At 36.8% G+C, this 27376-nt stretch overlaps 1 protein-coding gene across 3 annotated transcripts in view; it reads left to right on the top strand.

Annotated features, from left to right (window-relative positions):
- The window catches only part of LOC146001738 (uncharacterized), an 85396-nt gene that overhangs the window by 42857 nt on the left and 15163 nt on the right, over positions 1 to 27376 (top strand). Inside the window, exon 3 of one of the 3 annotated variants that reach the window (XM_083139439.1) lies at positions 16156 to 17995. The exons of the other annotated variants lie outside the window; for them this stretch is intronic. Within the exon in view, the coding sequence (XP_082995565.1) occupies positions 16156 to 17488 (1333 nt within the window). The 3' untranslated portion in view covers positions 17489 to 17995. Of the gene's footprint in view, positions 1 to 16155; positions 17996 to 27376 lie in introns of those variants that run through there. 3 annotated transcript variants of the gene reach the window in all.

The following is a 27376-nucleotide window of genomic DNA, read 5'->3' as shown; positions in this document are numbered from 1 at the left end:
AATTAAATAAATAAATAAAATCCACAGAGAATCTTTCCCAAGAACTTCGCAATCCTCTGGCCTGGAAACAGCCCAGACAGTTTTAAAACTGTCTATCTTTCTTACTCCACGAGTTTGTGAGCAGGAATTGGAAATGAATGATTTCTTTCATTTCCACACAGCCTTTACCAGGCAGTTACATTTTTGGTCTCAGCTTTCACATGCCAATTTTTTGATCTTGTCAATTAACTGCTTCCCAGGAAGGTGAGAGTTTGTTCAGCACATCTTGTGCTCTTGCCGCGGTTCTAATGATTCAAAAACATTGCTATTGGTGGAAAGTTTTCAACCAATACCACTGGTATTGGCTGATATAGAGCGACCACAAAGAACCTTCAGCTAAAATTCTTCGTGTACCTTCCCATCGATCTGTTCAGCTCGGGCCATAAGGAAGCATGCTCCACTCTCCCCCTCCCCTCCTCATGGGGGTACGGTTCACAGGAGTTGTGGGTCTGTGCAGGTTTTTTTGCTTGTGGTTCCAATATACCAATACGTTGTATCGGTATCGGCTCAGCCCTACTTATTACAGAAAATTAACATACAATTCTAATAGTACATTTATGCAGTCATGAGAGTATGAAGTTTATTCCTGTATAAATTAGTGTACTTTTGCTTCTCAAATATTTCCAGCAGAATTAAACAATTTCCCATGAATTGCATAACTCGCAGGATAATTCAGACCTCAGAAGGTAAATAAATTGTGATTATGTTACTGTCGAATTTTTATTTGACGTTGTGGATACATTCAAAATTTTCTTCAAAATCCAGGGAAGAAATGTAGCTGAAATTTTCGCTACAACTACAGAAATTTTGTAGCTTTGCTACAGCCATAATTTTCAAAATGTAGCGCCGCCACAGCTACCGCTACAAATTTGGTAGCTAGCTACAGTAGTACACTACTTCCGACTACTGTCATTTATTCTAAACCATGTTGTTTAATACTTCTCACATGTAACCATACTTCGTAACAAGGTCCATTGACTTGTTTGCCCCCTGCTTTAGAAGGTCTGTTCATAACGACCCTTTTGAGCAAACCGAGGTGGTTGTAAAACTGTGACATCATAGTAATGACAGATCGCTGGGGAAAGTTTGGTATCCGCTAGTTTTAACAAGGGAAACTTGCTTCTCTGTTCTTTCCTTGCGCTTATATTCATGTATTTCCAGTAATTTTTTTATGCGTTTCATATTGTAGTGTGTGGGTGACAATAAATAATGTCTCACTGCGCTGCAAAAATTAAAAATTCCTATATTGTTTACCGCATATTTCCATCCGATGAGAAGTTCCGAGCAAATGCTATTGAAAGACAAATTTCAGGTTGCTATTTTTCTTTTTATACCAGTGTGTTACGAATGTGATTTATAATCCGAATTAGTAGGAATTACAGCAAAGAAGAGTCTAAAGATAGGCACCGTTCCTACAGTGATAATTCCAGTTACACTAGCTTAGTGACGATAACAGTGTTCTTGCAAGACGTGTGAAGTTGGTGTTGCCAAATGCGGACTTTTTCTTTTATGGAGTATGTGATCTGACTACCATACTGGAGACTCGGGTTCGATCCCCGGTGGGAGAACTGGTGTTTTTGGCACATGTTCAGGGGTGTAAGGGGTGCTCCTTCCACATAGTGCACCCAATAGTCAACCTCACTTCCACGTAGTACACCCTGCACTGCAGACTAACGAGGCTCTGGCGACTGGCCCCATGGCCAGTATAATTTTGTTTGTTTTGTCCTGTGTTTTGTCTTTATTAGTGCTGAGTGCTCCTTTACAGCCTCAGCTTTTGACGAAAGTCAGAAGATTTTAATATTTTATGATTTTAGTTATGCAACGCTAGAGTTATGTGTAACGATAAGGGGCTGGACCCCGTATAATGTGACGGGTGCAAAATAGTCTTAGTGCTGACGCACCCAAAATTTTAAATTCAAATTCAAAAAAATCCATTTTTGCACATGTTCAAGCGGCTCCAGCACCCAGCCAGCATCGTATAAGATGGGTACTTGGAGGAAACTCTAGGGGATAAAAGCGATACTTAAAGTGCAGCACATTGAGTGTGACCTGAAAAATGGAAAGTGGTTATATATAAACCTCTATTCCTGAAATTCAGATAGTAAAATTCCCAATTCGATATTTTAGATTTTTCGGAAAAAAGAAGGTGAATTATGACTAGACCTTCAAGAGTGGGGGAAACTAGCAGTCTACGGACCTTGCTTTGTAATACCTTGTCCTGAGTTAGGTGGTAGAGCAGCCCTGGGCTGAACTTTGCTCACTAGAAAATAAAAATACTAGTATTCTATTCTATTCTAGTCTTCTTCAACTCCTCTCTCTCTTAGAGCCTTCCAAATCTTTGTTAGGGCCTCCCCGATGGCGCAGTGGTAGTGTCATCACCTTGTAATCAAAAGGTCCTAGGTTCGATTCCCGGTGGATGCCCATAGTGGTTCGGAATCCACTTTAAACTGTAGGTCCAGTCCCAATTAGCCTTACTGTGCATAAAGTGGACTTAAAACACCAACTCAATCAATCAATCAACCAAATCTTTGTTCTGTCCATGCTATCATATGCCTTTTCTATATCTAGGAATGCCATAATCAAATCATTTCCATACTCATAGTGCCTTTCCTGTATTTGCCTTATGGTGAATATCAGATCTAGTGTTGATCTGCCTCTTCTAAATCTATACTGTTCCTCTCTCATGTTCAGCTCTGTTACTTCCCTTATTCTTTTCTCTAATATTTTCTCATACACCTTTGTTGATTGGCACATTAGTGTTATTCCTCTAGTTTTTACATTCCTTTTTACTATCAGTCCCTTTGTCCAATCTCTTTGCACTTCTCTCTCTTGCCACACATATGTGAAACCAAAGGTTAGTGTATTACGTTTTTTGTCCAGGCACTAAATTTGTCATTTATGGCCAGTAATTTCTACTTCCACTATCATTTAGCTCTATTGTCCCAATCACAAAGGAATCCTGTATTTAGCACTTTTAGTTTACAACAAATACTCCATTTATATTCCATGCTTGACTTTGTAGCCGAAGTTTCATTGTGTTCCACGATTCTTAGAAATTAACTAAATGGATAAGAGGAATAGAAAGATGGCACAAAATCTCTCTTTTTCCTCTTTAAAGTAACAGAAGTCCCAACTTCTAATAAGTGTTTTTACTTTAATGTTGTAGCAATAAATAATTTGACACAAATAATGCATGTTTCCTGCTGCAAACATCAAATTACACATTTTAATATCTAGCCAATGGCAGTGTTTTGAACACCTCTATATTTATTTTCCATTAACCCTCCATTAGGCACGTGTGTGGGTGACCGGGGTCCCGGGTTCAATACCCGGTGGAGGCACATAGTGGTTCGGATTCCACTTTAAACTGTAGATCCAGTCCCGATTAGCCTTACTGTGCACAAAGTGGACTTAAAACACCAACTCAAACCAATGTGTGGGTGACCGGTGTCACCATTGATATTCATTGCGAGATTTGCAACACTGAACTTTACCACACATCAGTGCTTTTGCCTTTCTTTGTCTTCGTTCTAAGTTGAGCTGTATGGTTCTGTTGCACTTCAAAGAACATAATACACATTTAAGATCAAAATTGCATAAACCTGACATAAAAACCTCGAGGAGTCTAAAATATTATTTTCAACATCACATCTGAAAAAGGTTATTTTGCCGAATAAATCATCATCCTTTGCCGTTTCCTGCCTGGGTCGGCATTGAGATGAAGCCTCTCCATTTTTTTTCTGGTCTTCCACCTTTCCTCTCTTTCCACAGTATTCCAATCTTGTCCTCTTCTCTTAACAATCTCCGCTATCTGCTCTTTCCACAGACATCTTATTCCCACACCTTTTGCATTGTAAGCTCTTACTGGTAGTCTTTCGGCATCCATCCTCTTCATGTGTCCGAACCATCTCATCTTTGCCAGATCTATCCTGTCCTGAAGCTTCTCGATGCCCACTGTCTGTCAGATCTCATTCCCTATTTTATCCTTTCTAGTCTTCCCCAATATACTCCTTGAAAATTTCATCTCCACTGCCTGCATCTTTCTTTTGTCCCTCTCTGTCATTGTCCAAGTCTCTGTTCCGTATGTAATTATTAGCACATAGTATGTGTGATACAGGGTTGATCATAAGTGTGGAGACACCCGAATAAAAGTTGAATGACATACTATTCTGCAAGACTAACATTGTAGGTTTGTAATAGGGGCGGGGGAAAATGTTATAGGGCATATGACGATGACGTCGGCTGCCATCTTGAATTAAACTGCAAAATTTTGAATGGGAAATGGGTGATATTATATATCAGATCAGGCTAGAATTTTACAAGAAATGCAATGGTGCAGGTTTTTTCAATGTATCTTTAACCAGTAAAAAGTTATGATTGAATTCTTGTACCAATTTGCTCCTTTTCGAGGTGTTAGAAAAACGCCTTATAATTTGTTTAGTGCATCGGTAACGCATCGAGATCAAAGTGATGTCTAGGGAGAGAAGTTCGCGTGCCATTGCACATGATTTTAATCTGATACATCCACGAACAGCTGTGCATTATGAATGATGTGAAAAGTCCTTCACAGTAACAAGGCAAAAGAATATTCAATCCTTTTTATCTGATAACTCCATTTTTTGACAGATTAAAGCTGAATGGTTAGTGCTGTGTGACGTGCTGTGTGGAACACGATTGGTTAGTCAATTTTCCATCAACAGAACCTTAAATGCTTAGGGCTACATGGATTTGTTAAATGAACAGGTTTTTCATCCTTACTTACGGAAGAAGGTACTTTTTACAGAGTTTGTTTTCAGTAGGGATTAACACCAGAACACTATAGGAACATTGTGAGACAGTTTCTGTCCAAATTTAGTTATTCGAATATAGCACCTCGTAAGGGCCCCTAGCCAGGGCAACAGCAAAGACCCCAATGGCAGATGCGCTGGAGAAGGAGTCCTTCAGTATGGTGCAGATGGTGGAAGGGGCACTACATTCCCAAGTAGTTACGATTGGGAACCCAACTGTCTAGTGGCGTGGAGGGATCCTCAGAAGACTAAGGGAGAAAACCCCGACAGAAAGCCAGCCAAGGCCTTGAGGCTGAAAGGAATAAAGAACCAGAAGAACCCCTATCGCTGGGCTAATCACCTGCATAGGGGTAGATGATGATTCAGAGAAGAAATGAATGCCTCGGAAACGCCGGACAGATCTCACAAAGACGACAATGCAAGAATAAGGAAACAAGAATTGGAACCTGGAATATCAAAACATTAAATGGTAAAGAAGTGGAAGTAATCAAGTAAATGGAAAGATACAACATAAACATACTTGGAATAAGCGAAGTAAAGAAGAAAGAAAATGCGGATAAATGCTTGAAGGAGGAAATGCATTGAGATATTCAGGAGTACCAGTTGGAAACAGAGCAAGAGAAGGAGTAGGAATTTTAGTAACAGAAGAAGTATACAGAAGAGTAATGAGGTAGGATCCAGTAAATTCAAGAATAATAACTCTAGACATAGACTTAGAAGAAAAGATTACACTGATTCAAGTATATGCATAAACCGAAGATGCTAATGTGGGAGACATGGAAGAATTCTACACAGAATTAGAAACAAAAGTGGAAAAAGCAGAAAGAGGAGGAAGAAAGTTATAATTATTGGTGACTTTAACAGAAGAGTGGGAAATGATCATCGCTTGAGTGGATTTGGAACACTAGGAGAGTATGGAGGAGAAATAATTAAAAATGGAAATGGACAGAGTCTCATAGATTTTTGCATAGAGAACACAATGCTAATAGGAAGTTCCTTCTACAAACATAAAACAATACATGAAATAACGTTTGAAGGGAAAGGAAGAAATGCCAAAAGCATCATAGATTATATAATCTACCCACAAGAAATAAGAACATATCCGAGACATAATAAGAGGAGCAGAACTTGGAAAAGGCTGCTGGTAGCAGAAACACTGTTTTACACAGGGATGAAGAAAGAAAATAAAAAGACCTATTACAAAATAAAAAAGAAGAGTTGAAGAAAAAAGAGAAAAAGCAAGAATATTAGAATAAAGTAGGAGAATGACTAAACCAAGAAATATTTGAAGATGAAGATGTAGAGGAAATGTGGCAGAAAATCAAAGATGTAATACCCAAGTTAGGGGAAGAGGTGTGTGGGAAGAAAAGAGTAAGTACAGGAAGGAAAAGAACCAGATGATGGAATGAGGAGGTGAAAGAGGCAGTGCAGGAGAAGAGAAAGCATGGAAAAAATATATTAATACACGAAGAGATGAAGAACAATTAGATTATCTAGAAAAGAGAAACACAGCTAAAAGACTAGTGAGAGAAGCACAGAGAAAAACGTGGGAAGATTTTGGAGAAGATGTGAAATCACAATACAAGGAGAATAATAAAGGATTTTGGTGCATAATAAGAGGAAAAGGTGGAAGAAGAATAAGAGGTGTAAAAAACAAAGCAAATATTCTGGAAACGCAAATTGAAAACGTGGAAAGAATACTTTGAAAGTAAATTTGAAAAGGAAGACATAGGAACAGCTACGGGAGGATTGGAAAACATAATAGACAAAAAATAGGAAGAAGTAGAAGACGAATACAAGAGCAGGATAAGGAAGAGGATGAGAATGAGATAGGAGAGCTAGTAAAGGAAATTGAAACAGGATAAGTACTATATGAAGTAGTGAAAAGAGTAAGAAATGGAAAGGCGGCAGGAATAGATGAAATATCTCCACAATATATAAAATATGGAGGAAATACATTCTTGGAGGCAATGACTAAACTGTATCAGAAGATCTGGAGAGAAGAGAAATTACTAGTAGCAGTGGCGTACGGGAGAGAGGGGGGGGGGGGTTATGGGGTTTAGACTCCTCGCCCTTGAGCTTGTGAAATATTATGAAAAATGCTGTTGAAAAAAATTTAAATAGCCAATTTATCACAGTCAAAGATCTGACACAATACTATTACTATTACTACTTCTAATTATAATAATAAAAATAATTTGAATTATTATTTCCATTCAGAGTGGAGAAAAGCGCAGCATTCCAAATACATGCTTCTTTCTAGTGATGCCTTGAAAATGAACACGAATTCTTGAAAATAAAATATGAGGGCAACTATGATTTAAAAGAGAAAAAAGTTGTTCTGTATCTCAGTTGCAACAATGTTCAATACACTGGCGTACGCTGGATTGTTTTCGGGAGGGGCTGGAATAGTAAATGTGGATAGCACATGGCTTTGTTTTGGAGGGCAGGATGCATAATAAAATATTTTGTATTTTTGGAGCTTTTCAGTCGATTAAAATTGTATTCAAGGACAAAAATGGTAATCAGGACTCACTTAAAAGAGGTTTCGCATTTACACATTTTGATTTTTTAAAGTTCTTAACACATTTTATTTGATTTTCTCAAAATTTCGGTAGGGGCTGTAACACCATCAGCCACCCCTCTACGTATGCCAGTGTTCAATGAACATGTATTTTTTTTGTGTGAACAATGAGAATTAACTAAAGACAGTTCTTGGTTCGTTGTAAGCGGCTAATGTATAGACAGAGGCTAGGTGGACAAGAATGGTCACCAGTCCACCTTCCCATTGTTCACCGCAGCACGTTTGAATGTCTCTCTTTAAAATGTCTCACCTTGATGACTAGACAATTATTCAAACAACAATAAGCTTAACAATTGTAAAATATTTTGTTTGTAAGAACAGCGAGACAATCCAGATGTGAATTATCGGGGACATTTCTGTGAGGAAGAAGCCGGAAAAATTCTAACCAATTTCGGGAATCGAACCTGGATCAGCTAATTAATTAATTAAAGTGTAATAAAACAATGGTAATGTGAATGTGGAGAAAGTTTTAGAAATAACTCCCCATCCCCCCGTGGATAAAATTATGCGTACGCTACTGACCAGTAGAATGGGTAAAGGACATTATTATACCACTGTATAAGAAAAGAGACTCACCCAACTGTGAGAACTATTGTGCAGTATGTCTGTCCGCCGTGGCACTTAAGGTGTACTCAAGAATATTGAAAGTAAGGCTGAGAAACAAGATAGAAAAAGATATGGAAGAAGAACAGGCTGCTTTTCGTTCTGGAAGACAAACACAAGATCACGTATATTCCATCCGAACAATATGTGATAAATACTTAGAAAAAGGGAAAAAAATATGAACTTATCATTTTTAGATCTAAAGGCTGCTTTCGACTCTACACTAGAGAAGAAATATGGACAATATTAGAGAAAAGAAAAATCTCAGGAAAACTCATTCGAGTAATAAAATCAACATATAAAAGAGTAGAAGGAATAGTAAGATTGGATGGAAAGATGTCACACATATTTAAGATGGATAAATGAGTGAATCAGGGAGATAGCTTGAGCCAGCTACTCTTTATTGTATTTATGGATGAAATTCTAAAGATATGCAAAAAAAAAAGAACTGCAAGAACAAAAGTGGGTAATTGGAATATGAGATCGATACATTGCCAAGCATTAGTATATGCAGATGACATAATACTAATAGCATATACAGAGAAAGCTAAAGGCTAAAAGAATGACTGTAAATGCAAATAAGAGCAAGGTGATGCAAATAGGAAGAACAGAAGAGGTAATTCAAATAATACACATAATATGCGATAGAACTGCTGCAGGTAGAGAGATATGACTACCTGGGAACAATCATAAACCAGCCAGGAAGAATAGAAGAGAAAGTAATGAATAGAGTAAGAAAATCTACCAAGGCATACTACCAACTAAGCCAGGCCATTTTTGGAAAAAGGGAAATAAACACCAAAACTAAACTACTTTTCTTGTATTTATGGAACCAATTCTACTATACGGAAGTGAAAGTTGGCTAGTAAGAGGAAAAAAAAAGTAAGACAAATAATGACAGTTGAGATGAAATGCTTCCGTAGAATAATTGGTAAAATGAGAAGAGATATAGTTTATAATGAAAGAATCAGAGAAGAATTAAATCAGAAGGCAATAGAAGAAAAACTGACACAAAGACAATTAAAGTGGTTCAGACATGTGGTAAGAATGGTCTAATAGTCCAGTAAAAGTAGGCAAAATGTCATAAAAGAATGGAAAAAATTCCAACAGAGATAAAAATTGGTAAATATCACCAGTATGGTATTTCAAACAACATACTAAAAGTCCCCGACAATCCGAGTTGTGCTCTGTCCGCCATATTGGAAAATGGCGGATGAACGGTGACGTTTGATCATAATTGCTTTATTAACTAAAAATGGTGAAGGTTGAGCCAAAAATGTGTTCAGACATAAATTAAAGGAAATAAAATTTCCAATAACTCTAAGAAGATAATTTTTTGTGATTTAACCAACCTATCTAATAATGTAGAAAATAAATTTAACTCTGTGGAAACTTTTCCCATTATTTTTTAATCAAATTTGCCTGGTGTTGATTGAAGTTTTACACTTTTATTTCGTGACTTGTAACGAATATTATATATTACTGACCAAGCTTCTTCCAATCTGCTTCCCTCATCATATATTCTATCGCTCCCATGTACGACATAAGCATGTGGAATCCACCTAGACGAAGGACAACTGACTAGAGAAGCCGCAAAAATTTCAGAGGTTTTCAGATATAGAGGTTGGTCGAAAGTAACAATACATGTCTTTTGACCATGTGTCATGCATTCTTCAACTGCGAACATAAGGGATGAGTATATGGCATCTGGACTTGTCGGCAGCAGCTTTATAAATGTTAATATATTTATTTCAGAAATGTGATATTCCTTGCTACCTTCAGTGGCAAGCTCCATATAACCACTCCAACTTGGACTTGGTGACAAGGTAAGGTGATTTCCACACATCCATACAAAATCATGAAGTGATGTAACATGCACTGATGGTGCTACCTGTTTGGTGTATTCAATTTCTTTAATCTTGATTTTCTGCAGGCCACGGACAGTAGGCACAACGTATGTGCGTAATGGAACATTGGCAAGGTAACATTCTGGTGGTTGCTTCTTCAATCGAACATTTTCTTTTCTGGGATGAACAGATCTTGCAGGAGTAGTGCACATAATGCTCCCCATATTGTGGAAAGTTCCTAGTCCATCCAAGGTCCGAACATTGACGTCTGCATTATCAAAAACAAAGTGATTCAATAATTTCTTGTCAGCAACAATTTCCTCATCACTTAACATTACAGAACTAAGATACAATACGGCTTCATTGTAGGATGCACATAAACCTATGCTTGATAACATATCAATAAGATTTCTTGAGCCAAAATGTATTTGTAGATGAACTACAAGTCCAATCTGAATCATTGAATTGAATGTCCCTGGTCTTACTGCTGATATAATAGCATGCTCAATACACACACATTTTCTTTTGATGGAGTCTTCATTTCCTTTTATTCGTTCCATGGGGATAGGCGTGGAATCCTACAGAGCCCGCATAGGACTTTTCAACTCTTCTAAATGGAAGAAAATCACAGGAAACGGGGCTGGTAACGGGCAATGGCTTGCCCAATGTGTTTTGTGTTTTGGAGTTCTCTGCATGCTGCTCATCATCGGAGGAATAGAGCAAAACCCGGGTCCAGACTCTGAGAAGATGACAATCGAGAATCTGTATAGGTTGCTGAAGGAAGGTCAGGAACAGTTATCGTCCCAAGTGAACGAGATAAATAAGAACGTGCTGTGAGAATATAAGTGTCGAACGTGAATCACGAGTGTCTGCTGCTATCCCCACCCCAACACCACGTCACCCCCGGCTATCGAACTGCGAGGATTCCAGGATGCAGCTGAGGAACCGAAACAAGTGAGTCCTGTGGAGTGGGAGATCGGGTCAAAGGGGAGGTAAGAATCCGTCGAGCAGTGACCTAGCATTAGAAACTATCACCATATTTCATAGCAACGTTCAAGGTTTGATATCAAAAGCGTCAGAGATAGATATATTTTTCGAGGAACAAAAAGAAAACAACAATGAAATTACTATTTTTTGTTGCACTGAACACTGGTTAGCGAAAGATGAAACAAAGTTTAATTATATTGATAATTTATGTATTGCATCTAGTTACAGTAGGCAAAATATAATAAGAGGCGGGTCTTTAATTTTCACTCAGAATGAACTTAAAAGTAACGTAGTTGAAATAAAACAAGCTGTTGAGTTCTCTGTAGAACAAGACTTCGAATGCGCAGCAATTGAAATAGCTATTTACAACTTATGCATAATATCAATATATAGAACGCCTAGTGGAAACATGGATGTCTTCTTAAATAAGTTAACATTATTACTAAATCTCGTAACAAAAAGCTCCAAAAAGAATATTGTTGTTTGTGGAGATTTTAACATTGATGTAGCTAAAGACACTGCAGAAAAAAATAGTTTTCTGGATGTAATGAACTCTTTTGGTCTGTTTCATACAATTACAACTCCAACTAGAATCACCAAAAAAACAAAAAGTACAATAGACAATATTTTTACCAATATAAACGTTAATAAATATTCAGTAGAAACTTGCATAGGTTTTTCTGACCATGATTCTCAGCTTATTAAGGTAAACGTAATAGAAGACAAGCGAAATCATAAACCACGCGCAAAATTCAGATTTGTCAGACCCACAAACAATGATGAGAACATTTCAAAATTCAGAAAAGCGCTTAAATCAGAAACATGGGATTTTATAAACAATATGGCTGTACACGTAAACGAGAAATTCGAAAAATTTCTTGATACTGTAAGATACCATTTTAATAAATGTTTTCCCATAAAAAAAGCAAGAGTTCACAACAAAAACAATTGCCTATGGATAACCAAGGAAATTAAAAATCTTAGCAAATTAAAGCGATCATTGCATAAACAGAGTAAATATGCAAACAGCCCTACCCTTAAAGATCATTACAAACAGTTCAACAAAAATTACAAGAAAACATTAAAACATTGCAAACAATTATATGTTGATAAAAAGTTGAATAATTCAGAAAACAAAACTGCAGAACTATGGAAAATAGTTAATCATATTACAGGTAAAAAAACGAACACGAATCAAGATATCATATTAGAAACAGGTAATGTAATAGAGACAGATCCGCAAAAAATAGCTAATACTTTTAATAATTATTTTGTTAATGTAGCACTTAACCTGCAACGTAACATCAGCGTAACGGACACATACAAAGAAAAGTTAAATAACGTCAAAAGATCTTTCACGCATTCTTTTTATATGACCCCTACTACAGACGAAGAAATTTCCAACATAATTCGAAATATGAAAAACAAAAAGTCAACAGGGCTAGACTCAATGCCGATTAACGTGATCAAAGAGGTTTGCACGTACATTAAGGAGCCCTTGGCTAAATTAATTAACGAGTGTATGGAAAATGGCAGCTTCCCAGATTGTCTAAAAATATCAAAAGTAATACCCTTGTATAAGAAAGGAAATAAAACAAAAATTGAAAACTACAGACCAATTTCCTTATTGTCAATTTTTTCAAAAATTTTCGAAAAATTAATCTATAATAGGATAATAAAGTATGCAGAAGATAAAAAGATACTTATAAAGCAACAAAATGGGTTTGTGAAATCGAAAACAACAAAAAATGCCATTTTTGATGTAATTGATAATATTCTTTCCGCCATAAACAAAACGTATTCTGTTGTTGCAATTTTTTGTGATTTATCAAAAGCGTTTGACTGTGTGAATCATCACTTGCTACTAGAGAAATTAAAATACTACGGAATCCGCGGTGTATCAAACAAATTAATAGAATCCTATTTATCGAATAGAAAACAGAGCGTTGCAATAAATAGCATATCCAATAATGGGACGCAAACAACATATTACTCCGAATTGAAAGATGTGGTTATTGGAATCCCCCAAGGATCGATACTAGGACCCCTGTTGTTTTTATTGTTCATAAATGACCTTCCAGCAAATGTTGATACCGCCCAAATTACTCTTTTCGCTGATGATACTACGGCTTTGGTAGATTCTGTTAACGATGTAACATTAATTCAAAAAACGGAAGAAGCTCTTACTGAACTACAAAGCTGGTTTTCAGCAAACAAACTTTCTATGAACAACGAGAAAACTAATATAATAAAATTTGGTGTATCTAGAGCCAAAAACTCTTCTATTGAGCAATATAATTTCACAGTAGGGAATGCCGTTATAACAGCTACTAACAATACAAAATTTCTTGGAATATTTATAGACGAGTGTCTAAACTGGAAAGTTCACATAGATCATTTATGCAAGAGGCTAAACACCGTATGTTACCAATTAAGAACCTTAAAAAATAGTTTCAATACAGTATGTTTGCTAAATATCTATTTCTCAAACTTCGAAAGTATTTTGAGGTACGGTATCCAATTTTGGGGAAACTCGGCTCAATCGCAGAGGATTTTTAAAATTCAAAAAAGAGCATTGCGTATTTTGGCAAATGCACATAAAACTGATACATGTAAACCGCTTTTCAAAAAATTACGTATATTAACACTTCCAAGTCTGTACATACTTGAAACACTTACTTTCATACACGAAACAAAATCGAACTATCCAAGAAACATAGACACTCACGATTACAATACCAGACAAAAAGATAACTTCCACATTCCCAAAGTGCGGCTAACTGCATTCCAAACAGGACCTTTTTACTCAGGCATCCAGTTATACAATATATTACCAAAAAGTTACAAAAATTTTGAGAGAACCACAATCTTTAAAAGTAAAGTGAAAAAATTGTTATTGGAATACACATTATATTCAGTTCAAGAATTTCAAGAATTAACTAACTTTATAAAATAAATTTAGATTGTATACACTATATAACATATACTTTTACAGCACTAGTTCACTTCAACAAATAATTTGTCATTGTGTGTTTTACTATTATATTATGTTATATTATTATTAAAAAAATTGCCAAATTTATGTATAGATATATATATGTGCGATGTCAACATGTCTTTTTGTAATGTACATGCACCAATGCCCCCAGGGGTACTATCGGTGTGAAAATTGCTCAATAAACTCAAACTCAAACTCAAACACCCTCTGTAAAGACCCCGAATGTCTCTGGAACCATATCATCAGCTGTCTTCAAGCATTAATGTGGATTTGGATACATATCTTTGGCATATGTTTCAGATCGTATATCTTCCCGAATTATTGCGACAGCAGTTATAACAATTCTAAGTCTTTCGTTCTTTGGATCTTCTTCTTTCTGTGTGTACCAACTTTTGGATAATATTTTATATCCTGCATCACGGAAACATACTGTAGTGGTTTGCCCTTAACGTGTTTTATTATCATGTCTTCTCCATAGTGATCACATAGGTGTCTCTTAAGAGCTTTTTTTCTGAGACATCACTATCTTGTGGAAGATATTCCTTCATCTTCGTCATAAGTTAATTCATCGAGTACTGACACTCGTCGTTATCATTTTCAAGGTAGCAGCAGCGTAACTGCAGAAATGCTATAGAAATACACTCATCTTCAGGCCTACCACGTTTTCCTGATGTAGGTGAGGATGTGTAAAATTTAGTGAAACAAGGATGGTAATACCTAGTCTCAACTGCAACTAGATCAATAACGGTGTGATTCGATCAAGCACTGTCCTTCCCCAATCATTGTTCCTCTTGACGGCAGTTTCAATGATTTGATCCTTGAATGTTAATGATCGAACTTCAAATATTTTAACTCGTCTGTTCACAAGCAATCACGTTTGAAGTCAAATATATGTACTGCTGATCGAAGGAGAATTGAATTTTGTGGTGAACGATTACTTGCAGCAGTAATACTCCTCTCACGAGTATAGTCTTTACGGCACTTAATATGTAACATCACATTCGTCTCATTTTCCAATTTCTCAAATATTCCATCTTTTCGATGTAAACTGCTGCTCTTTATAGCATTTAAGCCTTTTATCACAACTACAGTGTCACCTTCAGTCAACGTTTGTTCACAAATAATACAATATTGGGTTATATCCATTGTTGCCTTGCCAAAAAGGTTATTCAGTTTGTTTTCCGATGGTCACATACATTACATCCAAGTTCCACGACGGGCAGCACCTGTAAAGAAATTACATATATTATTAACAGTGAAATGGTTGGTTAAATCACAAAAATTTATCTTCTTACAGTTATTGGAAATTTTATTTTCTTTAATTTATGTCTGAACACATTTTCGGCTCAGCCTTCATCATTTTTAGTTAATAATGCAATTATCATCAAACGTCACCGTTCATCCGCCATTTTCCAATATGGCGGACAGAGCACAACTCGGATTGTCGGGGACTTTTAGTATGTTGTTTGAAATACCATACTGGTGATATCTACCAATTTTTATCTCTGTTGGAATTTTTTCCATTCTTTTTTCTAATTTGCCTGGACTATAAGTTTAGACCCCAGAAGACATTTGAAAAAGTAAAAGAAGAAATATAACAAAAGAAAGGAAAAGGAATAAGAGAATTGAAGAGGATGGTAAAGGAATGGAGAGGTGGAAGGTGTGGATAGAGGCAACCCCAAATGCTATGAGGCAAAAGGGGGAAAAGAAGAAGAAGAGTGACATGATCAAAACTGAGAGGCAACCTTGAATAATTATCTCATCTTAAATTCTGTCAGAAAATTTTGTTTTAAATTATTTACTTGTTATTAAAGGTCAGTGAAAATTTTCACTTGGTTTAATTCTGATTTCTGAAAAGCCCTATCCCATTGGAACAATACAAAGAAAATACAAACAGTTTTCAGTCAGCAAAAGCCATATACACAAGAATAATTATCGGATAATCTAAGAACAAATCTGTCACTTTCATGACCACTATCTCTATCTGAACAAAATGTTAAAGATAGTAGTAATACAATATTAACATTGCCTTCTACTGAAAGGACACTTTTCTTTTGGAAAATATAGCAGATTATTAATTATATCTCAATACTTGAAATTATTTTGTGTTTGACAGATAGCATTTTTACTTTAGAATAATTGTTGATAGGTCTTTATTGTATTGTAGTTAGTATTAGGCAATATTTATTGAGAAAACGATGTAATGTTATGTTTATCAGGGAATGTTGCGTAAATCCGAGTGAAGGTACTGCATCTTTTCTGAAACATCCTGTTGATAAATTGCTTTTAATGACGTATATTTTCTTCTAGGTTATCACTGCGTTACACACTGATTAGAAGTGCCTTTCAACAAGAATGCATGGATAGTGATATGTATTCAGAAAAGCCTTTTATTTGTTCATCTTGTAACAAATCATTTCCTCGGAAAGGAGCACTTAGAAGACATTTAAGAACTCATACTGGAGAAAAGCCCTATTCATGTTTTAAGTGTAACAAATCATATGCAGAGAACAAAGATCTTAGAAAACATTTAAGAATTCACACTGGAGAAAAGCCATATGCATGTTCAACTTGCAAGAAATCATTTACACGCAAGGAACTTAAAACACACGTAAGAATTCATAGTGGAGATAAACACTTTCTGTGTCCAACATGCGGCAAGTCTTTTGGAGAGTTGGCATGGCTTGAAAGACATTTAAAAGTTCATAGTGCTGAGGGAAAGCCTTTTATGTGTTCAGTATGTGAAAAATCATTTTCACAGAATGAATATCTTAAAAAGCATTTAAAAATTCATTCTGGAGAGGAGCTTCCTGTGTGTTCAACGTGTAACAAGTCATTTACAGAAATGAGAAGTCTTACAAGACATTTAAGACTTCATAGTGAAAGGAGACCCTTTCTGTGCCCAACATGCAACAAGTCATTCAAAGACTTGAGGTATCTTAAAGATCATTCAAAAATTCATAGTGTTGAGAAGCCTTTCAAGTGTGCAACATGTAACAAATCTTTTGCACGGAAGGACGATCTTATACAGCATTCAAAACTTCATATTGAAGAGAAACACTTTCTTTGTTCACAGTGTAACAAATCATTTGCACGGAAGCATACTCTGATAAAACATTTAAGAATTCATACTGGGGAGAAACCCCATGTGTGTTCAAAGTGTAACAAATCATTTGCAGAGAAGCGTGATCTTAAAGAACATTTAAGAATTCACACTGGCGAGAAGCCGTATGTGTGTTCAACATGTAACAAATCATTTTCACATCATGGAAGTCTTGTAGTACATATAAGAACTCACACTGGAGAGAAGCCCCATGTGTGTATAAAGTGTAGTAAAGCATTTGCATGGAAGTCTTATCTCACAATACATACAAGAATTCATACTGGTGAGAAGCCATATGTGTGTTCAACATGTAACAAATCATTTACGTTCAAGAAAGATCTTGTGAGACATTCAAGAATTCATAGTGGAGAAAAACCCTACATTTGTTTAACATGTAACAAATCATTTACATTCCAGGAACTTCTTAGAAGACATTCAAGAATTCATAGTGAAGAGAAACCTTTTGTGTGTTCAACATGCGGCAAGTCATTTCGAGTGTTGAAATATCTTAAAGAACATTCTAAAATCCATTGTAGGTGAAAGCCTTTTGTGTGTTTACCATGTAAGAAATCTTTTACACAGAAATATGCCCTTAGAAAACATTCAAGAATTCATAGTGAAGGGAGACCGTTTGTGTGTTCAACATGCATCAAATTATCACTGGACAACAAATTTTAACTTTTTTCATGCTTCGGAAATGAAAAGTACATTTCCTTATGGAATTGAGGGTGCTGAATACGAAAATAATAATACAAATGCTGAATTGGTTCGAGTTTAAGTGTAATCGAAAGAAATGTGTGTTATGTTATGTTAATAGGAAATTAACACATGTACAAAATGGAAGTTATAAAAACATTACTTACATGGATATTACAAACGGCGCCTCTTTGCCTGTCGCTTGTATTGTGGTTCTGGAACATCTCTGTCGATTGTCCTACAATAATCAGCAAGCATAGACTTGCTCCAGTGGGCCTGATATTGTTTCTCCAGTGTAGATATAACTTGGTGGAAATGTTCCACATGTTCATCACTGACTGCTCTGCAATTTCCTGGGAGGAAGATTATGTGGGAGTGTAACATATGTATTTTTAGTGACATATGACTCCCCATTGCTTGGTAGGAAGATATTAGGTGCTCCACTAGTTCCTTATAATTCTGAGTCTGCACGTTTCCCAAAAAATTTGTCACCACGTTTTGGAAAGAGTCCCATGCAATCTTCTCCATATCTTATAACAGTGCATCAAATTCAGGATCATTGAGGAGTTCTCGAGTCTGAGGGCCAATAAATATTCCCTCCTTGATTTTAGTTTCACTAATTCGTGGAAATTTACGCAGAATATACTTGAATGCATCACTGGCTTCGTTCATACATTTAGCGAAGATCTTGATTAAACCTAGTTTAATATGTAAAGGAGGCAGTAAAACCCTGCTGGGAGCTATCAAAGGAACATATTGAACGTTCTTTGTTCCTGGCTCCAAAGATATACAAAGTTGACAGTCTTTCCTTAAGTAGTGGGAAGCCTTATCACGGCTATCCCACTCGCATAAAAAGCAGCAGGCCAAGAAGTATGGCTAGAACTTTGAAGTCGCCACAAATATTCCAATTGTATTCATTATAATGTATGGTTTTCAGCATTTTTTTTTCCATGTTGGCATATAGTGCACTGCATAACCGATTGGGATTGATGGCAACACATTTCCATCGTTCACTAACACAGCTTTCATACTTAGTTTTGATGTATCTATGAACAGCCGCCATTCATTGGGATTATGTTCTATGTTAAGTTTAATCATAAGACCAGTCACATTTTTACAACACACTGTCACTTTCCACTGAAAAATACTCTTCCAGGGGTTTCTGACGTGTCCGAAACACGGATACTTTAACATCTTCAGCAAGAGCTCCCCCACTCCTTGAGTCTGGATGCCACTAGTTCTGCGCCACTTTTTGACAACCCCAGGTCCCTTACAAGGTCATTTCATTCATGTTGAGTGATCAAATGGTGATTAGATGATATGTTGGCTGTGAATTCAGGATCGATGGATGACGAGGAATCTGCAACAGGATTTGGCATTCCTCCGTCGAGTTTTGCCTCCTCTTGCTCTTAGTCGGATGAATCACTGGAATACGATGTGGGAGATTGTGGAACGGGTAGTTCTTCAGAATGTGGCACAGGACGAATAGCTGAAGGAATATTGGGTTAAGTGATACTCCACTTTTTCTTTTTGGATAGGCCTTTAATTGGAGAAACCATGCAAAAATAGCAGTTGAAGTATGATCTGTCGGTTCTCTCCATATCATTGGAACTGCAAACTGCATGCATGCATGGTCTTTTTCCATGTAGCCAGTCCCGCAAGTTTGTCGAACACGTCAAATGTGTGGTGCCCACTTCTTCTCCACATCTCCCACTTTACAACCAAAGTGCAAGTGGTAGGCTTTCTTTATGATTGGCGTGAAATTTCTTTTTTGATCGACAAATGTTATTTCGCCGCAACCATAACAAAAATTGTCTGCACTGTTAACACATTTACGCTACATGCTTCTGGTCAGTAGAGTCATATAATGATAAAAAGAAATAACACCACACACTTACGCAACAAGTTTCTGGTCAGTACAGTCATAAAACGATAAAAAAAATGCACCACAAACATACACAAAATTTCGCCACGACCATGTTCGGGAGTTCAAATTGGAACTACGCAGGAACACGTAACAAAACATTTCCCCTGGCAAAATCTTCAATACAAACTGAAGCGTGATTTGGTTGATGATTCTCGGTCAGCGATCACGTGCTAGAGATAAGGATAGTGATAAAGCTAACCATCAAAAATGGATATTTATTTAAATATGGAGACGGCCGCTGTTGTTGCGAACCCTTATTTTGCATGCCGGAGCACATCTGGCGATAATGTATTTCTTCGAAACTCGAACCAATCTTCAAAAACTAATATCATATTCGTTATCAGCACCCTCAAATTAGTAAGAATTGGTTACTTTTATCTCCGAAGCATTTTCATTGTTGACCAGTGTTATGTACATACAGCGTGTTTAAAAATGAATGGTGCGGTTTCAAAAATTAATAATAATTTTATTTATTACCTTACACGGGTAAAACTTACACCGTAAGCAGCGGCAACTGTCCAAGTTTCTCATGCACTTCCACAGGGTGGCTACTCACTGGGAATTCCTTGAATTCCTTGAATTCCAGGAATTATGCATGAATTATTGGTTCTGGGAATTGCACGTGAATTCTACTTGAATTTTTCTCCGTAGACGTGAAAAATTACAACTTTTTCTAATCCAAATCCTATTCACATTTTATGCAAATAAAAGTTATTTTCGTGAAATTGTCTTGCCCGCTTCGCTCGCAATTCCTGCTTTTCTTAGTCTTATCAAGTTTATAAGCATAGCTAGGAGGCAGCGGGAGTCGGCCCTGGGCACCGAACTATCTAAATGAAAAATGTTGTACAATTGATTGATTAATTTGTGGTTTTAAGTCCACTTTATGCACAGAAAGGCTAATCGGGACTGGACCTGCAGTTTAAAGTGAGATCCAAACTACTGTGCCGTGTGGAGATAAAATAATTGAAATCGTTTGGTCGAACACAAATGCTTTACCACCAACTTCTACCCCCTTCTGGCATAATTTACAATAATAATAACGTCTTTGATACTACTACTACTACTACTAATAATAATAATAATAATAATAACAACAACAACAACAACAACAACAACAACAACAACAACAACAACAACAACAACAACAACAACAACAACAACAACAACAACAACAACAATAATAATAATAATGTTGGTCCCGGTAGGTTCGAATCCTGGGTTGGGCATGGATGTTTGTGAGTGTCCATTCATCAATTTCATCATATCACTCATCCCCATGTTCGCAAATTAGCCAAATGTGGCACAAGAAGCAAAGTAAAATAAAACAAATCAATAATAATAATAATGTTATAATAATAATATTATTAACACTATTATTATTAGCATTTTGTAGGTTTGTCGCGTATTACTCACAAATCCAGAATACAAAAAAGGAACGTTAAAAACTGTACCTAGTTTTCTTATATGAACCTGAAGAAGGAGATAGTCAATCTCCGAAACATGGTTCTACAGTAGAAACAACATACTCGCATACGTAAGTACAGTTTTTAACGTTCCTTTATTATTAGTATTAGTACGTTTATCCTGGCACTTTCTCCCCCCTGCTCAGACAAAAATTCGTGGTTGCGCCTCTGATTGTAAATAGAAACTCAGCACCTTAAATTAAATATTTTAATTATATTACATATACCCTTTAATTGAATTATAATTTTTGGATGTTGGAATCACATAGACCCTTTATATTATTAAGATATTTGTGTGTGGATGTTGAGAAGCGGTAATACGTAATGTTGAAATAGAGATTACATCTGCTTGAATTTTTGGAAAGTTCTCCTTGAAAACCGGGAATTATACTTGAATTTTATCATGGTCCTAGAGTAGCCACCCAGTACCAGCAGTTTGCTTCTCATGCTTACTGTGGGACCGCGGCACCAGTTTCCAAGATGGCGTCGCAACAGGAAAAAGCTTTCTGTGTGCTCCGTTTTGAGTTGTCCAGATTTGTGGTTACAGTGCAGTGTGAGGTTCGTGCACAGTTTAGGAAAGAATAACGTAAGTAGGTGGTACCGACAGTTTGTGAAAACTGGATGCTTGTGTAAAGCCAAGAGTTCTGGTCGACCTCGTGTGTTTGATGAAAATGTTGAAAGAGTGTGCGAGGCATTTCAGTGAAGTCCCCAAAAGTCACTTGGTAGAGCAAGCAGGTTAATTGGATATGTCAAGGAATATGGTGTGGAAGGTGTTGCATAAGCGGCTATGTTTTAAACCATACAAGGTGCGATTAGGGCAGGCTCTTACTCAGCCAGACAAAGTGAAAAGGCGTGACTTTTGTGAGGAGATTCAGTTGAAAATGGAGGAAAATGGTTTTGTAGAAAGACTCATCTTCTGTGATGAAGCCACTTTCCATGTAAGTGGCAAGGTGAACAAACACAATGTCTGTATCTGGGGAACCGAGCAACCACATACACAGATAGAGCACCAGCGTGACTCTCCAAAAGTCCCGCGAGAAAGTGCACAGCCCATTTTTCTTCCAACAAGAAACTGTGTGACCAGTGACTTACTTCTAGACATGTTGGAAAACTTGGTTGATACCCCAAATGAACACCAATTATGATTATTACCTTCTGCAACTTGATGGTGCCCCCCTCCCCCCCCCCCCATTTTCACAGGGATGTACAAGAGCTTCTCAATCGTTTTCTTCACCAGTGCTGGATTGGACGTGCTGCAAAAGAAGACACCAACTTCTCCCCTGGCCACCCTGTTCGCCGGATTTAATGCCATGGGATTTCTTTCTTTGGGGGGTTTGTTTAAGACAGAGTTTACGTACCGCTATTGCCTGTGTTCCTCAAGCAACTTTGTGATCGAATAACGCATGCACTGCAGACCAGTACAGTGGTCATGCTACACCGTGTATGGGAAGAATTTGATTACTGTGTAGATGTGTGTCATGTGACCAAGGGTGCATGCATTGAAGGATTGTCATTAATGCATAAGAAACTTGGACTTGGACGGTGTAAGTTTTGCCCATGTAAGGTAATAAATAGATTTATTATTAATTTTTGAAACTGCACCATTCATTTATAAACATGCTGTAGTTGGTGCATCTTTCTGAACATTCACCAGTTCATAGTTTTGAAAGCCTTTTGTGCTTCACAGGAGGTAGTTATTAGAATGCATTTAAGAAGTAACCCCTATGGTGGTCAAGATATAACAAAATGTTCTCTGGGGACATTCAAGAATTGTCGGTGCAGAGAAACTTTTTGTGTGTCCAACATGCAACTCATCATGTAGAGATATGTTACATTGTTTCCAGCTACCTGGAAAACCTGGAAAACCTTTAAAAGTAAGGGAATTTTGTTGATGTCAGGCATATTGTGTCATAAGCACTTTGAACGAAGCATATTTTGCAACTACTGTGTTTTTTACTGAACCCTGTTTTATGAATTTTCACAATTTGGAATTAGAGTTGTGATGAGGAGGGACTGACCAGAGGTGGAAGAGAACATAAAATGTTGGTTGAAAGTCAGAGAAATACACTGAGAATGGGGAGAAATCTTGAAGAGGAGACAAAATAAAAGCTACAGCAGATGTCAGTCATATAATTAGAGACATCCTGTTTCTGCAGATGGTGGTATGCTGACCTCCACATTAAAGGCATTTCTCTGTTTGCAAGAATGTGATTTTTTTCAGTTAGTTTATTATCTTTTAATAAAATGTTTACATTCTAGTTGTTTATTTTAAAGCTTATAATAGGTTTCCTTTTGTTTGAATTTTGCATTAATAATTGTAGAAGCATATGCATGAATCCATGAGAAATGCAATTGGTATTATAATATATTTAACTTTATTTTTTTTTAATTGGTGGAATACTTTTGTTTCATTAGTGGAAGTTTTATATTCTGCCATCAAACAACTTCAGTAACACAAAAGATCAGCAGTGAATTTTTGTAATTAAGTATCTAATTATATATACACCATAAAATACAGTATTAATATTTATTAAAGGCCCAGGCACCTGACGTCTGTGGTTTACAAACGATTCCGGAATACACAGATTAGTCTGCTTCCGGTGTGAATTTGTTGAGATATTAGACCAAACTTAGTTCTTAGAGGTTATTTCACAGAGTACTTACGTCTTTGATGTAACTACTTAGGTATTTACTTCACTTGGCGATAAACATGCTGAAAAACACTAACGTTGAACACTTAGGGGGAGTTGGTGGGAAAGCACAAATCTTGCTGATACCGAGTTCGATGTCTTCAATCTTCTAATCCTCCTGTCGTTGGTTCATAATAAACAATTAGCCTCTCTTCTTTAGTAACCTTTTCTCAGGTTCTGGTAAAGATACTGCACAGGCCGATAGTTCACTCACAGTTCGTTCCTTAGATACTATATCTCTTTCCGGCTGAGATTATGGCCGATAGTTCACTTACAGTTTGTTCTTTGCCCGTGAAACCAGTAACCAACGTAACATGGATCCTAACCGTATCAATGCTTGACTCGGACTGTCTTCTCTGCAATGCACATCAACCGTTCCCCAGAGAAACATTAACGTCTCTTGCCGCCCTTTTTTCCCCAGCGAGGGCGGGTCAACTTTTATAATGGGTGCGTCAAGATAGGTTACAATAGGTACTAATAATTCTGCACATTGCCTTACGACGTCAGGAGTCCCAGGTTCAATTCCTGGCCTGGGCATGGATGTTTGAGAGTGTTCATTCATCAATTTCATCATATCGCTCATGTCCATATTCGCAAATCAGCAAAAAGTGGCACAAAACGCGAAGTAAAATAAATGAAATCAAATCAAACTAAACGTGCTGAACATTTTTCATTATTTTCATGGATCAGACACTGAAAAAGCTGTTATCATCGAAAGAAGCACTTGTGACTAAAACAGTCACAAAGGAACACTATACCTGTGAAACATGAATACCACTCACTCAGGCACATAGTGGTTCTGGTAATTTACAATGCATTACAGAGAACAATGACGCGAGCAAGAAAATTTTTGGATCCAATTTTTTTGCAGGCTGTAATCAATATTGATTTAATACGGTGCAAATAATTTCACAGGATGCCAATGCATTCTTTCTTTTACAACTTTTGTGCCTCCGTGATGGTTTTTGATTGATTGATTTGATGTTTTAAGTCCACTTTATGCACAATAAGGCTAATCGGGACTGGACCTACAGTTTTTAAAGTGGGATCCAAACCACTGTGCCATGTGCCTCCACCGGGTATCGAACTCGGGACACCTTGATTACAAGGCGACGACGTTACCTCTACGCTCCTCCTTGATGGTGTAATGGTAACATCGTTGCCTTGTGACCAAGGGGTCCCGGGCTCCAGTGGAGCCACAGTGGTTCGTATCCCACTTTAAACTGTAGGTCCAGTCTCAATTAGCCTTACTGTGCAGAAAGTGGACTTAAAACACCAACTCAATCAATCAATCAATGAATACCATTCAGAAATGTCACGAGACGATTTTTAAACATAAAGGCCTACATTATCTGGCCAAGAAACAAGAAAAGGCATTTTATGGCAAATCGTTAGCCTATTATTGCATAAAATTTAAAACAAATCTCCGGGATCAGGCCACAAATTTCCTAAAACCGTGCCAAAAACGAGTGGATGCACGAGGACAACATCTCCTGTGACAATTAACGTGCTTATTTCGAATGTAATTGTAACTGTAATTCTGAGAACTTGAAATAATTTTGAAGCTAGCGGATTTCATAGCGGAGATATCGTACAGGATTTGACGGGAGTTGGCATCCGAGCAGCCATTAAGCGTGCTGCCGTCAAGGCGATCAAAGGCTGAACAGAGGACCCTGTATATGTGTATGAAAAATTGCTGAAAACTTAACATGTCGTGGGGCTTAAGAGTATATTATTTTACACAGTAAGGTAATGATGAAGTTTGTCCATCAAATATATATACATACAAATAAAAACACTCAATACCCTGATTAAACATATTTTTCACCGCTATGGATTAGAATAATAATAATAATGAGGCAGGTCGACGATAAACCTGACTGTCACAGTATTTATACACTTTATAGGGAATCACACAAACAAGTAAAAAACGATAGAATTTTTAGGTATGTTATTTATAGAGAATTTCTCGGGGACAACAAGTAAAATCTGATCATGTAAAAAATTCAATGTGGTCGAAAAAACTACTAAACACTTGAAACACCTTCTAAAAAGACTCTTTAAACTTGAAATAAATTGTCGAATATAGCTTTAAAACAAGTTAAAGGACTATGGTCGCAGATACGATAGAATTTTAAGCTATTTTATTTATATAGAATTTCTCGGGGACAAGTAAAATCCGATCATGTAAAAAATTCAATATGGTTGAAAAAACTAGGAAACATTCAAAACACCTTCTAAAAAGACTCTTTAAACTTGAAATAATTTGTCGAATATAGCTTTAAAACAAGTTAAAGGATTATGGTCACAAATACGATAGAATTTTCAGGTATGTTATTTATATAGAATTTCTCGGGTCGAGACAATTCAATTTTTAACATGTTTATATATTTTTAAAAAAGGCAAAATATGCCTTGGAAATTTCAACCAAACTATCTAACTATTGTCATTTCTGAACTTTCAATTGCCATCTCCATTGTTATTTTTGGCTCAATTTTCAAATCTGCCATAACCAAATTTACCACAAGGAGATCGCTGTTCCTAAATGACAATAGTAGCTAAGTTCGTGTTGCTAGAAGGCCTTCGTCGTTGCAAGTCACCTAACCCATTCACAAATAAAAGAAGAAAAAAATGTTGATGCACTGAAAAAAGTTGACAGAAAATTCCAACATCCGAGAGTGTCAACGTTTTGCTCTTAGTTGGCACTATCGTCGCCTATCAAAATTCCAACATCCGAGTTTTGTTCTGTTCTCGCCTATCAAAATTCCTCGACCCTTCCGAAATTCAAAAATGGTGACCGGAAGTTGGTGTATCTCGGAAACGGTAAGAGATATGGTGAAAATAACTCGAAAAATCTCCCTCGTTAACCACCTGGTCAATTTTCGTGATGTACAGTACGCGTGCAAAATTTGGTGGTCCTGAGGTCAAGGGGTGGGCCAATTGCCATTTTTTTTTTCGATCGCTCGTAACTTTCGAAAGGATGGTCGTAGAGACATGGTTTTTTTTTGCTTTAGCATCGTTACAGTGCCTTGAATAACGTAGTGTGGAAAACGACCCATGAAACTGGTTCCCTGAGACGATGACAAGTAGATGGCAGTGCGATCGACCCAGGTGCTAATTTTGTTATGAAAGTTTATGCGGCTTAGTTAGTTTTTGGAATATATTGTGTAGATTTGTTTCTCTAGAAAGGCGGTAAGTGAATTGATGGAAACAGTTATATTTGTGGAGTGATTTGCAGTCACGAAATGGCATTAATTTACACAGAAAAGTAACATAAATACATTTTATGTGCAACGCAACACGAGCATCAACATATCGCATGTGAGGCTGGACGTCAAATGTTGGATTGTGTACACAAGTTTATTTTTGTATACTAATAAAATTGAAATAGTGTCATGAAGGAGAAAAAATGTTTCGTGGCGTACATATTATGAAGTCATTTTCCCGAAATGCAGATATTTGAAATAATTTAATTTCATATTCCATGGAGTTCAAATAGCCGATTAGGATGTACCTTGTCATCTCTAGCAACAAATTGCTTTACATTCATGTCGATTGGTAAGTAGAACATTGGTGTTAAGGACTGTGCATAATCTCTGATAATGTATTGTTCATCGAAATGCAATTCACAAACACCAGCTGTGTCATAGAG

The sequence above is a fragment of the Lepisma saccharinum genome, chromosome 17, assembly GCF_977018435.1.
Source record: "Lepisma saccharinum chromosome 17, izLepSacc3.1, whole genome shotgun sequence".
Taxonomy (NCBI): domain Eukaryota; kingdom Metazoa; phylum Arthropoda; class Insecta; order Zygentoma; family Lepismatidae; genus Lepisma; species Lepisma saccharinum.
This window is presented reverse-complemented; position numbering and strand designations above follow the sequence as displayed.